Raw genomic sequence first — 12836 nt, 5'->3', positions numbered from 1 at the left:
TAAACTCATCAACACTGCACCCACTTGGGACTCACCTTATCAAAGGCATGCATAGAGTACTACAAAATATCTTCACTGTTTAGAATACAGGCTGGTTAGGAAAACTGATAAGATTTATATGATGAGATTCTGCAAAAACAGCAACAATAAAGCTAATCTCACCACGAAAACACATTACTTCCCAAGCCTCCCCATAATTGCAGAAACTGTTACATCATTTTAAGAACATGTTTAGCTGCCAGAAACACCTTTAATTCTAGAGCTTGGGAGGCAGAAGCAGGCAGATCTCTGTAAATTCAAGGCCAGTCTGATCTACAAAGTAAGTGCCAGGACAGCCACGGCTACACAAAGAAACCCTGTCTTGAAAAACAATAACAGGGCTGGAGAGATGGCTCAGCGGTTAAGAGCACTGACTGCTCTTCCAAAGGTCCTGGGTTCAAATCCCAGTGACCACACGGTGGCTCACAACCATCTGTAATGACATCGGATGCCCTTTTCTGGTGTGTCTGAAGACAGCTACACTGTACTCACATAAATAAAATAAATTTTAAAAAAAGAAAAAAAGAAAAACAATAACAAATTAATTAATTAGTTAACTTAAAAAAATGTGTTTAACACATCCTTGAACCCATTATTCAGACTCTGAAATTCAAGCAGGCCAAGCCTTCTTTCTTGGTCATATCTGTAAGCCAGTATTTGTAGTGACCTTGCAAACCCCCAAGCTCTGCCCGGCCCACAGTTTAGTCTCCTATCTGAACACCAATGTCTTTTAATGCAATCAGCATAAAGGTTTCAAATGCCTTGGCCTCCAATGGTAAATCCACATTTCTTCATGCAACACTCATTTAATGTCATTTCAATAATGAGACCCAAGAATTTCCAATGGCATGTTAATGAATAAAGACTTTAAATCACCAATATGTTCCAGTGAGGTTTGCATGTGAAACAGTGAAATTAAACTGATCATTCTAACATATTCATTCTAACTTCCTTGTGTTCAAAGCCATGTACATTCAATTTAGTCTGTGATCAGCGTTTGTAGAGTTAGCATGCTGATGAGACAAGATAATCACTATCAGATATAACCACACTGTAAAATATTTTTGGTATTTGAAGGAATATAGAAACTAAAAAATTCCAACTCTGTACCGATACTGTAAACTGGCATTTTTTTTCCACCAAAAATTAATATAGACCACCAATTTATCAGTCAGAAAGCCCATCTTAACATTACAAATTGACTAAGTTATCATAAACATTCACAAGGAAAATATATATACAAAAAGAAGACAGCCAGGCTGGTGAGATGGCCTGCAAGTAAAGATGCTGCTGAGTTTGAGCCCCAGAACCCATATGAAGGTGTGACAGCACCAATTCCACAGCCTTCACAGGCATGGCATAGTGTGACTGTGTCCCCACCTCATATACATATCCTGCATACATACACAATAAAAGAAATGGTCCAATCATTGACTAAAGTAAGAATAGTCAGTCTTAGCCTTGGCCACCTCAAACGAAAGCCACACACCCTCCCTATTCTTACCTGGGAGATACTTTCCATGATAACAACTGAGTAATCAAATTTGTTCCTGATTTGAAACTCCAATCGCACAAAGAGCCTTAATGAAAAAGACATGCCTTGCAGAAACACAACCCTAAAACACGGAGTCAAGTACAACTTAATGGTTTGTATCCATCACTCTTGGTCTCACCCACAAGACTCTAAATCAGTGTTACAGCTCCATCTACTGGAGCTACATGCATCTACATCCATGCATGTAACAGTTAATCTGTGCTAAATTTATCCTTCTGAATGGGCCTTGTTAGCACTAGTACTAGGAGAGTGCAGGAAGCATTTCAAAACAGTAAGATCCTTACCTACATCTTTTCTTCCTGGTTTTTCAAAGCGCCTGTCACCCCTAAAAAGACAAAATAAATTTCAAAAACACCTTAAAAACAACACAGATTTCCTACCATGATACTCCTCTCCTGCAGTCCCTTTAGCAGCAGTTCTGTCAGTTAGTATTTAGAAAATGCAAGAAAACAATGATGAGAACAAAAAATCCACCTGGCCACCTACCAAAACTTAGCTCCTAATGACTAGAATATTATTATTTTAGCTGGAAACATGATAGAGTATATTATATATACTACCTTGGCAATATTTTCCCACATTGTTGTTTTGCCTGTTTGTGGTCCTGAGTACTAAACCTCGGGGTGCTGAGCAAGACAGCTACCTACCACTGTTACAACCTTAACCTTTCTACCTGTATTTTGAAATCAATGCTCATCCTTAACTGTAATAATTATATATTATATTTTATTGTACAGAAATTTCAGAAAAAGCAGAAAAGGGTAAGTTCTGTGTTTTCAAAATGTTCTTTCTTGAAGGAAGGCCAGGGCCTAGAGAAGAGACGACTCCCACCCAATCTCTGTGATTCTCTAGGTCACACCATGCAGCCCATTTGGTCTGGAACTCCTCCCAAGTGTTAGGATCACAGGAACATGCAACCCTGTACCGCTCGTGAAAGGAACGCAGTGTGCTTTCTTTTGTTTGGAGTACTGAGGGCTGAACCTCCCCAGAGAGCTACCAATGGGTTAGAATCCTAGCCATTTTTTTCCATTTTTATTCTGAGTTCAGGAGTTTGCTAAATTGTGCAGGATAGCCGGTACTCCAGAATCTCCTTCCTCAGACTGCCAAATAACTGGCACTGCAGGCAAGTCCTATGGAATACCACTGGGGTGAGTTTTATAGATCAACAAATGGTTACATTACAATCTCAATACTTTAGTTACCTTTCTTCCCAGCTCTGTGATCTATGCATTTCCCTGCCACCTCCTCGCCCAAACACACCCTCTACTTCATCAAAACTTCTTTGGTAGAAACCACATTCACCTCTACCTCTGCCTGAAAATAAGAAAACAGGGGGAGGGGAAATAGTTAGAAACCAACATCCAACAAATATGTTCAACACTGAAGGTTAATCTCTATGAAGTTCTGCCTCTCTGTACACTTCAAGACAGCCATATTTAAGTATTTAGCAAGGCCTATAATGGCTCTGATAGAGCTGAACTGTGGTATGAAAAAAATAAACCTGAAGGAATCCCAGACCTGAACAATAAACAGCATCAACAGGAAGCTCATCAGTGACAAGGTCGACAGTGGAATTCTAAGAAGTCCATTAACCATTATAAATCGAATGTTTTAATGGATTATTTTCAATAACTGCTGGGGAAATATTAACATGGGGAATTTCTAGAGAAAAACTATAGTAGAAAGTGTCAAGCACAATAAAATTCCTTTATCCAGTTCCAGAAAAAAAAAAATAGCAGAAGTGAATTGAACAACTGTAGGATTGTGAACTACATTCTTACAGGATAAAAAGAATCCTTCACTGAGGTAAGAAAAATTAGCAACACTAAAGTCAATCCACAGAGTGGCTGGAGTATAGGGACTTAGAGGCTTTGCCAATCAAATGTAAGCATGCTTCTAATGAAGGCCATCTGGTTAACTATCAACTTATGACTCTGCTCAAAAATTTATCCCCTTAGAAATACCTTTACAGAGTCAACTGGGGTGGAACATGCCTATAATCTCAGCATCTGGGGCTGAAGCAAAGAACTGAAAGCTCAAAGCCATCCATCCTGTGTTACATCAAGAATGAGTCAAAAAGCCTAAGAAAGATGAAAAAGGACAGAAAGGGAAAGAAGAAAAAGAACAAAAGGGAAGGAGAGGGAGGCACTCACAAGTATGTAAACCATCATGCATGCATATAGTTTTAACCAGTGATAAGACTCACTATAACCACTAACTGTTCAACTAAGCTCTAATGGAGCTGAAAACTCTGAAGAACTAGAGACTCCTTATTTGTGATGCTCCTGGTCTAAAGAAATCCACTGAACTGCCAGTCACATAAAAACATGGCCTATTTGACAGCAAGTAGTACACAATATGTGACTGTGACAATGAACAGTTATTTATTTGAGGATATACTATAAAATAATATCCCATTTATACCACAAGCAGCTGCAAATACCTTGTAATCGTTGTCTCTTAACTGTATCAAGAGGCCAAGTCAAGTAAATAACCTAAAATATAAGCCTCTATAAATTGTAATGTTCACATATCAATAAAAATAAAATTACCTAATGAGGCTCATATCTTGTTAAATAAGGCATGACTATATCTACATACATACATACATACATACATACATACATACACATCTGTGTATGGAAACAGTTGACCTTCAAAACACTAGAAAGACCCTAGTAATGGTTGGCTAAATAAATTCTGATAAAACAACCTAGAACAATACAAATCCACAGAAATAAGGCACTGAAGTTAACTCAGACCTGTGCTGGCAAAAGCATACTCAAGAAGTGTGTGTGTGTGTGTGTGTGTGTGTGTGTGTGTGTGTGTGTGGATGGAGAGGGAGGGGGAGAGAGACTGATTTTGTCCACACTGCTGTTCACTAAGCATGAAGGATACATATGCAAACACAGCTTTGGACATTCTGTAGTTTCTCAATGATCATATGAACAGTACTGACACAGATGAGGAAATGGGAGGAGGCATAGGAGTCTGGGGAGCATTTATAACAAAAAAAACCTTAGCAGCTCTCCCAAACTTAACTTCTCCCAAAGATCAAAATGACCAGAAGAGAATGATAGAGCTTTATTCTGTGTATGGTGCTGGGTACCAAATCGAGCACACTGCAAATGCTAGGCAAAAGCTCTGCCACAAAAATACACTTCTAATCTGAAAATAATAGATTCTGAATGAGGCAGCCAACGAAGCAAGTAACTTCAAACATTCATGTATTTCTTCTACATGTCATCATAATCTATCAGGAACTGACTCAGATTACAGGTATACTTCTATGACTCTTACAAAATACTGGAGAAAAAATATATATACATGTGTGTGTGTGTGTGTGTGTATATATACACATACAGAATAGGAGTAATCTTAGGATATTCTTGACTAGACTAAATATCTACTTTGTCTATAAAATAAAAGTGAAAACTACAGTTCAACTATAATAATCACACAGTTACCTTCCAGGTTCATCACTCTAAGTCAACCTAAAGTCAAACTTACAGTTTAAGTAGCTTTCCCTGTGCCCTACCTTCAGAATATGTATACATTTTATTTAAAATCCTAAAATAGCCGGGCAGTGGTGGCGCACGCCTTTAATCCCAGCACTTGGGAGGCAGAGGCAGGCCGATTTCTGAGTTCGAGGCCAACCTGGTCTACAGAGTGAGTTCCAGGACAGCCAGGGCTATACAGAGAAACTGTCTCAAAAATAAATAAATAAATAAAATAAAATCTTAAAATAATTTAACAGTAACTACTCTAACATGAAAATATTCTTCCACAACAGTGCCTTTAGGATGAGGAAGAAAATCCTCTCCTTTGTCAACATTAATTTTGTCCTGACTGGATAAATGGCCCACCAGTTAACAGCACCCAATACCCACACCGTATGACCACAACTGCTTTAATTCCAACTATAGAGGATCCCGTACCCTCTCCTGGCCTCTGACAGCACCTATACTCAAATACACATTCCCACACCCCACACTTAAATGTAATTTTTAAAACTAGTATTCACTGCAGCACTTGGGAAGCAGGGGCAAGTGAACCTCTTGAGGTCTAGCCAGCCCAGTCTCCAGAGTAAATTCTAGGACAGCCACAGAGGCTACACGGAGAAACCCTGCTCAAAAAAACAAAAATGAACAAACATTCTCAGGAAAACCTATTCTGTAGAACCACTTTGAAAAACCCATTTTAGTCTTGAAATAGATGAATTTAAAGAATAGCTCTTGGGTGACTGGCGGAAGGGGGGTGAGAGAAGGTGGATCAAGAAAAACACACATAGTGGGTTTTGCAACTCTGACTAGCTCCAGTCCTGCTTGTGTGGTGGAAGCTTTACTGCTAAGTCAGCATTAGAGAAACCAGACTCTAGATCTTTCCACATTTAAGTCATCTATAAATGTGGTTCCCATGCACCAGAACAAGCAGGAAAACATGTGGATCAGCCTTTTCAACTTGAAGGACTAAAACCTGAGAGCTCACCCTATTCTTTAAGATAAAATATGCTTCCTTCTAACAATGCCACCAGTGCAATCGACAGCATATGGATTTTTTCTAACATCCAGATCACAGAAAAAAGAAAGATAACTCAGTATTACATAGCCCCTTGTTGTCTTAACAGAAAACCCAAAGACACAAGCATTACAGGCCACTGTAACTATAGCTGAGAGCATCCGTTTGACTAGTTCTGTACCCTTCAGCAAGAGCATACTAATTTACTTGTATGTCACAGCATCTAGGCTTTATGTAAGTTCTGATTACAAAAACTCTTACTTCAAAGAAACAAACAACAAAAAAAAGACAACTCCTCGATCCCTAACTTGTTTCTGCCTGCTATTGCTCTGTATTTGTTAGGCTGGGGGCCACAGCTTAGTTGTTGATGCTCTACGGGGTGCCTAATGTAGCTTAGGCTAGCCTTAAACTGTCAACATAACTAAAATTTGGGCCTGAACTCCTGACCCTCCTGACAGCACCCACCAAGTGCTGGGATTGATTACCACACCCAGATCTGCTCCCTTTTAAATACGTAAGGTTTTTCTAAGGCCTACAGAGAGCAGGTGGAGGATGTGTGTGGTCTGCACTCTTGATTAAGGAAATTTTTCTCTGGCTTGACCTGAAGGGCACAGGAAGCAAAGCTTTCAGAATTAAACTTCTTCTCACCACCTCCCACAAGAGGAAAGCAAAGGAAATGTCCACAGGGAAACCAGACCCATGACCAGTCAAGTCCCATCTCCAAAACATTGGCATATACCAATATGCACAGACCCCAAACAATGAGCACATGGGCATGGCTTATGATGCAGACATGCCTAGCTCTCACCAACTCAATGTCTATGGCAATGCTGTTTCTTTGAAGTCTACAATAATATTCAGGTTAAAAACTACTGCTCTAGAGGCTGAAAAGAAGGCTCAGCAGTTAAGAGCACTGACTGCTCTTCTAGAGGTCCTGAGTTCAATTCCCAGCAACCATATGGTAACTCACAACCACCTGTAAAGGGATCTGATGCCCTCTTCTGGTGTGTCTGAAGACAGCTACAGTATAATCATATAAATAAAATAAATCTTAAAAAGAAAATACTGCTATAAACAAAAACAAATTACAAAGAAAAGCTGGAGAGATAGCTCAGCGGTTAAGAGCACTGACTGCTCTTCCAGGGGTCTTGAGTTCAATTACCAGCAACCATATAGTGGCTCACAACCATCTGTAATGAGATGCCCTCTTCTGGTGTGTCTGAAGACAGCTACAGTGTATTCATATACATAAAATAAAATAATTCTTTTAAAAATATTTTTAAAAATTACAAGGAAAAGGGAAAAAAGACTGGTTGTACAAGGGGAGAAGGAAAGCTGTAGTTAGCTTCTTCCTTGTTCACAAACCTACAGAGAAGTCACAGTCAAAGAAAAGCAATATATTCTCCACATTAAAAAAAAAAACACAAACGTGTATAAATTATTCACTAGGCTTTCAGGATTTTTTAATAAATAAAATTGAAAAAAAATAGGTATTCCACATTCATAATCATACCCACATATAATGTGGAGGCAATCCTGTTGTCCACTCCTGACAACCAATTCTACCTCTAAGACAACTCTTAGAGAAAAATTACAGCATATGTTTGGACTAATGTTATGATTCAGCCCACATACCATTTAATGCTGAAGGAAGAATATGTACTATAAACATCAAGAATTATTTTTAACAGAAAGCCAATGAATGCAAAAAGGGAATGACAAAAACCAAGCAAATCAGAAACTCTTTCTAAGAAAAGACATAAGTTCATAAAACTACACATCATGCCAGTGGATGCTCCCTGCTTATATTTTGCTCTGCCTGCTAAGAGGCCTAGCCCCCGAGGTATTTCTCACTAAATTCCTTCTGGCTATGGTAATGTGGGATGTGGCCCTTGAAAAGAAATGCTATACTGCTGAGAGTTCCACAGGGATACTGGTGCCTCGAGTAACCATAACCTTCAGGATGCTCAAGCTCCAACGCACAAAATGTTAGGGATGAAGAATAGGAAGAATAATTGCTCTTTAAAACTTAACTGGGACTATCTCACTCCTTCTTGCTTCAGCCTATACAGCTAGAAACAAATTCCACTCCAAAGCAAGGGCAGTAGAGAAGGCATCTCAGAAATGTTGCAGAAAATAAATGTTCAGGCATTTGCAGTCAACATCAAAGAGCAGTTGGTTTCATCTTTCAATCAGGCATTGAAGTATTCACTGATTCCCTAGCCTCCTGCTCCTCTTCCGGGATTATTTTTTCACATAGCTCACCTCGCCCTCTTGAAGAACTTCGACCTCTAGGAGCCCCCACCACTGTTCCTCCTCCTCCTCGTCCTGTCAATCGCAGGACAGCGGCACTATTTACAGACATGGAAAAGTTTCTCTGCCAAAAAATAAAAATAAAAATAAAAATAAAGGAAACAAAAGAAAAATGGATAAAACACACAAAACTACATATTGTTTCTCCCCACCTCCCACTGCACCTATAAATGCAATAGTATCTAATTACTATAAGCATTGGGAAACTGTAACTTTACAACACATTCAAATCTAGTTTTCTGACAATTTCTTTCTTCCTATCTTTGACAGAGTCTCACTATGTAGTACTGCCTGCCTTGGAACCTGTTATGTAGACCAGGCTGGCCTTAAGATGATTTCAAATTGACTTTTCCAATCAGGCAAGTTGACACCAACGTGTTACACAAAGATAGGCTTGTTGAGGAGATACTACATAAGAAAACAAACTAAATGTATTCACATATCCAGATGCAGACAAAATAAACAGAGCAGAGAAAGTTTTGTAAAGGAGGCTAGGTTAAATTGGCACTTTTTAAGAGTATCCATTCTAACTGTATAGAGATGGATGGAGCTTGGAGCTGGACAAGATTGGATGGCTATCACAATCTAGCTGTGGGAGGTTTTAGTGAGTTCATTATAATAAAGTGATTACATTTCATTTTTGAATGGCATTTAAGTCTCTTTAACTTATGACAGGAGAAAAGACTGCCATTAAAAGGTCTTAAGCAGTTGGGCAGTGGTGCTGCACGCCTTTAATCCCAGCACTTGGGAGGCAGAGGCAGGTGGATTTTCTAGTTTGAGGCCAGCCTGGTCTCAGAGTGAGTTCCAGGACAGCCAGGGCTACACAGCCTGGTCTCAGAGTGAGTTCCAGGACAGCCAGGGCTATACAGAGAAACCCTGTCTCGAAAAACCAAACCAAACCAAACAAAAAACAAACAAACAAAAAACCCCAAAAAGGTCTTAAGCAGTTGGGCAGTGGGGCTGCACGCCTTTAATCCCAGCACTTGGGGGGCAAAGGCAGGTGGATTTTCGAGTTTGAGGCCAGCCTGGTCTACAGAGTGAGTTCCAGGATAGTCAGGGCTACACAGAGAAACCCTGTCTCGAAAAACCAAAAAAAAAAAAAGTCTTAAGCGAAGTAATATAAAAAGTAAAGATGCTCTTTCTGCCTGACTGTTCTCAACAATATGGAGTAATAACCCCAAGAAGTACTTGCTAGAATGGGAAAATGTCAAGTAAAAACCTCTATGAGGTCAATCATGTGAAATATGCTTATGTGTGCATGTGTGTGCAAATCGTGATTAATGTGTCCTTGGGTGAGTGTACATGTGTATAAGATCACAATCATTTGGTACAAACCCTGCATTGCACCCAGAGCCAATATGGAATATAATCAAGCACAATAGAGTAGGAAGTGGGTAGCCACAGGGAAAGGAGATGGACAGGAATTTTAAAACATGTTTGTCAATACACCTGAATAAATTAAGAGGCTTAGGAAAAGGTAACAATAAGTATATAAGAGAATTTTGCAAGAAGATTTAAACAAAAATATTTTAACAGATTAACTGAACCTTGTACACCTAGAATTTAGTATCCATTTGCACAGATGTGCACAGGTATAATACAATGAAGAAAGGAATCTTGGATATGGCTGCAGTTACCAGCCCGCCAGGCAAGGGAGTAAAATGTAAACTTTAGGCTGGGTGAGGAAGTACATGTTAGTAATCCCAGACCTCAGGAGGATTGCAAGGTTGAGGCCTGGATAGGCAGCCTCAAGTTCCAGGTCAGTTTCAACTTGGTAAAATCCTACCTCAAGCTTTTTTTTGTTTTGTTTTGTTTTGTTTTGAGACAGGGTTTCTCTGTGTACCCCTGGCTGTCCTAGAACTCACTCTGTAGACCAGGCTGGCCTCAAAATCAGAAATCCGCCTGCCTCTGCCTCCCAAGTGCTGGGATTAAAGGCGTGAGTCACCACTGCCCAGCCTACCCTCAAGCTTTTAAAAAAGGGGAAGCTGGGATGTGGGCCAGTGGTACAGTGTGTGGCCACCATACATAAGCCCCCTGGGTTCAATTCCTAATATTATCCAAGGTTATAAAACTCAATCCTAGTTTAGACCTAGGTGTTCTTAAATTCTAATCAATTAAAACCATATCTATACTACCCTCTTTTAAAGAACATGCACCTTGTTAAAACTATCTTCATTATTTAATTTTTAATATGTGGATCATTTTCTCCTTATCACTTATCTTTCTCTCAATTTTGTTAACTGTAATTTGTTCAAGTAACTTTTAGAAACTATCAATGTAAAAATGTTGTTTTTTCATATAGTCAGGTAACTTCAAAAAACATACAATAAAATAGAAAACTAAAAGTTAAGAGAAAATACCTAACCAATTTCAAGCTGTATTATAGTAAAATCTAATAAAAAATTGTTGAAACACATACACATTAACTTACCTTTTGTTTAAAATACCAGTGAACTACCAAATATGCCTCTTGGCATTACAAAAACTAAGCAAGACTGTGAAGTCCCAAAATCTCAATCAATATATATTGTAAGACTTAAAAAAAGGAGTGGGGGGGGCGTGGGGGGAGGCAGGGTAAGAGGCAGTTCAGTGGTTAAAAGCACATGCTGCTCTGGGCAGAGGATCTGGATTCCCAGAAACCAAATGGTAGCTCACCAGTTTCAGGGGACCAGGTACCCTCTTCTGCCCTCTATGGATACTAGGTACATGTATCATGTACAGACAGATATGCAATTCAAAACACAGACATAAAAATAATATTTTTTAAAAAGAAAGATCAATACTAACAGCATTTTGTATACCAGGATCCCATGCAACATATGTATAAAAGCCAACTTATCATGTATAAAAATAGAGAAACATGGATTTTCATATTTTGTTGCTAAGATACAAACAAGGGCCAGGCAGTGGTGGCGCACACCTTTAATCCCAGCACTTGGGAGGCAGAGACAGGTGGATTTCTAAGTTTGGGGACAGCCTGGTCTACAGAGTGATTTTCACAACAGCCAGGGCTACACAGAGAAACCCTGTCTGGAAAAGGGGGGGGGGGGGGGGGGGGAGAGAGAGAGAGAGAAGAAAAAAAGAAAAGAAAAAATATACAAACAACATTTAATCTCTTTAAAAGACAAATTCAACATACATTTAAATGCACATGTAGTTTTTAAATGCTCGTCCATTTTTAACACAATATTGCTACAACATATACTCATAAGAGATAATATAAGTAAACAGATTACTAAATGCAATACTGTTTATAAAGGCAACACATGGAAGCTCCCTAAATATTAACCAATAATGGCTACCTTAAATAGCACGGGCTTGGAGGCCTTCTCTATTTCCTAAGAGATGAGGAGACATTAATTTAAACCATATTTTAAAAATTAAAGTCAGCATTCAATCATTTCCAGTTACTGGTTCACTACTATTAACCAACAGTTTTCAAGAGTATTTGTTGAACAATCTTTTAAATTTTCCCAATGATTCATTTAGCCAATTACAAAATTCTGATTTTGTAAGAAATATTATAGGGCCAGGAATGGTGGCACACCCCTTTAATCCTAATACTCAGGAAGCAGAGACAGGCAGATCTCTGAGTTCAAAACCACCCTGCTCTAACAAGGTAAGTTGTAGTACAGCCAGACTATAAAGAGAAACTCTGTCTTGGAAAAAAAGAAATGTTATGGGAGATTTCCCAACTCATTCTTTTGATTCAAAGTCCAGCAAGATTTTTAACAAGGAGTAAAACATCTTCCCAATCTGGCTTTTCTGGATACTTTTATCTCTAGAAATCTAAAAATAGTTTTAAGAAAAATATTGTAATTTCAGTAAGTATAAATACCCCTTCAACATGAAGGTTCACAAAATAATGCCAGTAAACTGCATAAGGAATATAAAATTAGTACAACATGCTAGAATACAGCTTAGTGGTCAAGTGCTTGGCTAGCACATTGCCCTAGGCTCACTGGCTTAAGCTATATATTTTTTTCTTTATGGCTTATTTACTTTTATTTCATGGGTTTTTCCTGCATGTATGTGTATGAGAGACTGTCAGATCCACTGGAACTGGAGTTATAGGTGTGAGCTGCCATGTGAGTGCTGGGAACTGAACCCAGGTCTTTTGGAAGAGCAGCCACTGCTCTTAACCACTGAGCCATCTCTCCAGGCCCCTTAAGCTACATTTAAAAATCACAAGTGTAGTAAGAATTTTCAAAAATTTCTCCAACAGACCTGAAAATATAAGGAACTCATATAAATAACAAAAGCCAGTAAAGACTACCTCTATGAAAGAAAAAAATCAGAGACAAGAGAAATATGAATGATAAGAACCTGTAACTTCATCAACAGGGACAGAAAGCAAACTCAAAACAGCAGAAACCTTTGTTTCCCCAATGAGCAAAGAATTCTTTCAATA

The 12836-nt window shown here is 38.8% G+C and overlaps 1 protein-coding gene across 5 annotated transcripts in view; it reads right to left on the bottom strand.

The window, feature by feature from the left end:
• Positions 1-12836, bottom strand: part of Gigyf2 (GRB10 interacting GYF protein 2) — a 127107-nt gene that overhangs the window by 65945 nt on the left and 48326 nt on the right. For 4 of the 5 annotated variants that reach the window (XM_031368289.1, XM_031368291.1, XM_031368292.1 and 1 more), the window contains 3 exons: positions 8378-8489; positions 2797-2908; positions 1879-1919 (listed from right to left, as the gene is read on the bottom strand). In XM_031368289.1, coding sequence (XP_031224149.1) covers positions 1879-1919; positions 2797-2908; positions 8378-8489 — 265 coding nt within the window. The remainder of the gene's footprint in view (positions 1-1878; positions 1920-2796; positions 2909-8377; positions 8490-12836) is intronic. The other variant, XM_031368293.1, reaches the window with a different exon arrangement.

This window comes from Mastomys coucha, unplaced genomic scaffold, assembly GCF_008632895.1.
Source record: "Mastomys coucha isolate ucsf_1 unplaced genomic scaffold, UCSF_Mcou_1 pScaffold14, whole genome shotgun sequence".
In the NCBI taxonomy this organism is placed as follows: Eukaryota; Metazoa; Chordata; class Mammalia; order Rodentia; family Muridae; genus Mastomys; species Mastomys coucha.
The sequence above is the reverse complement of the archived record's forward strand: the minus strand, read 5'-3'. Positions and strand labels throughout refer to the sequence as shown.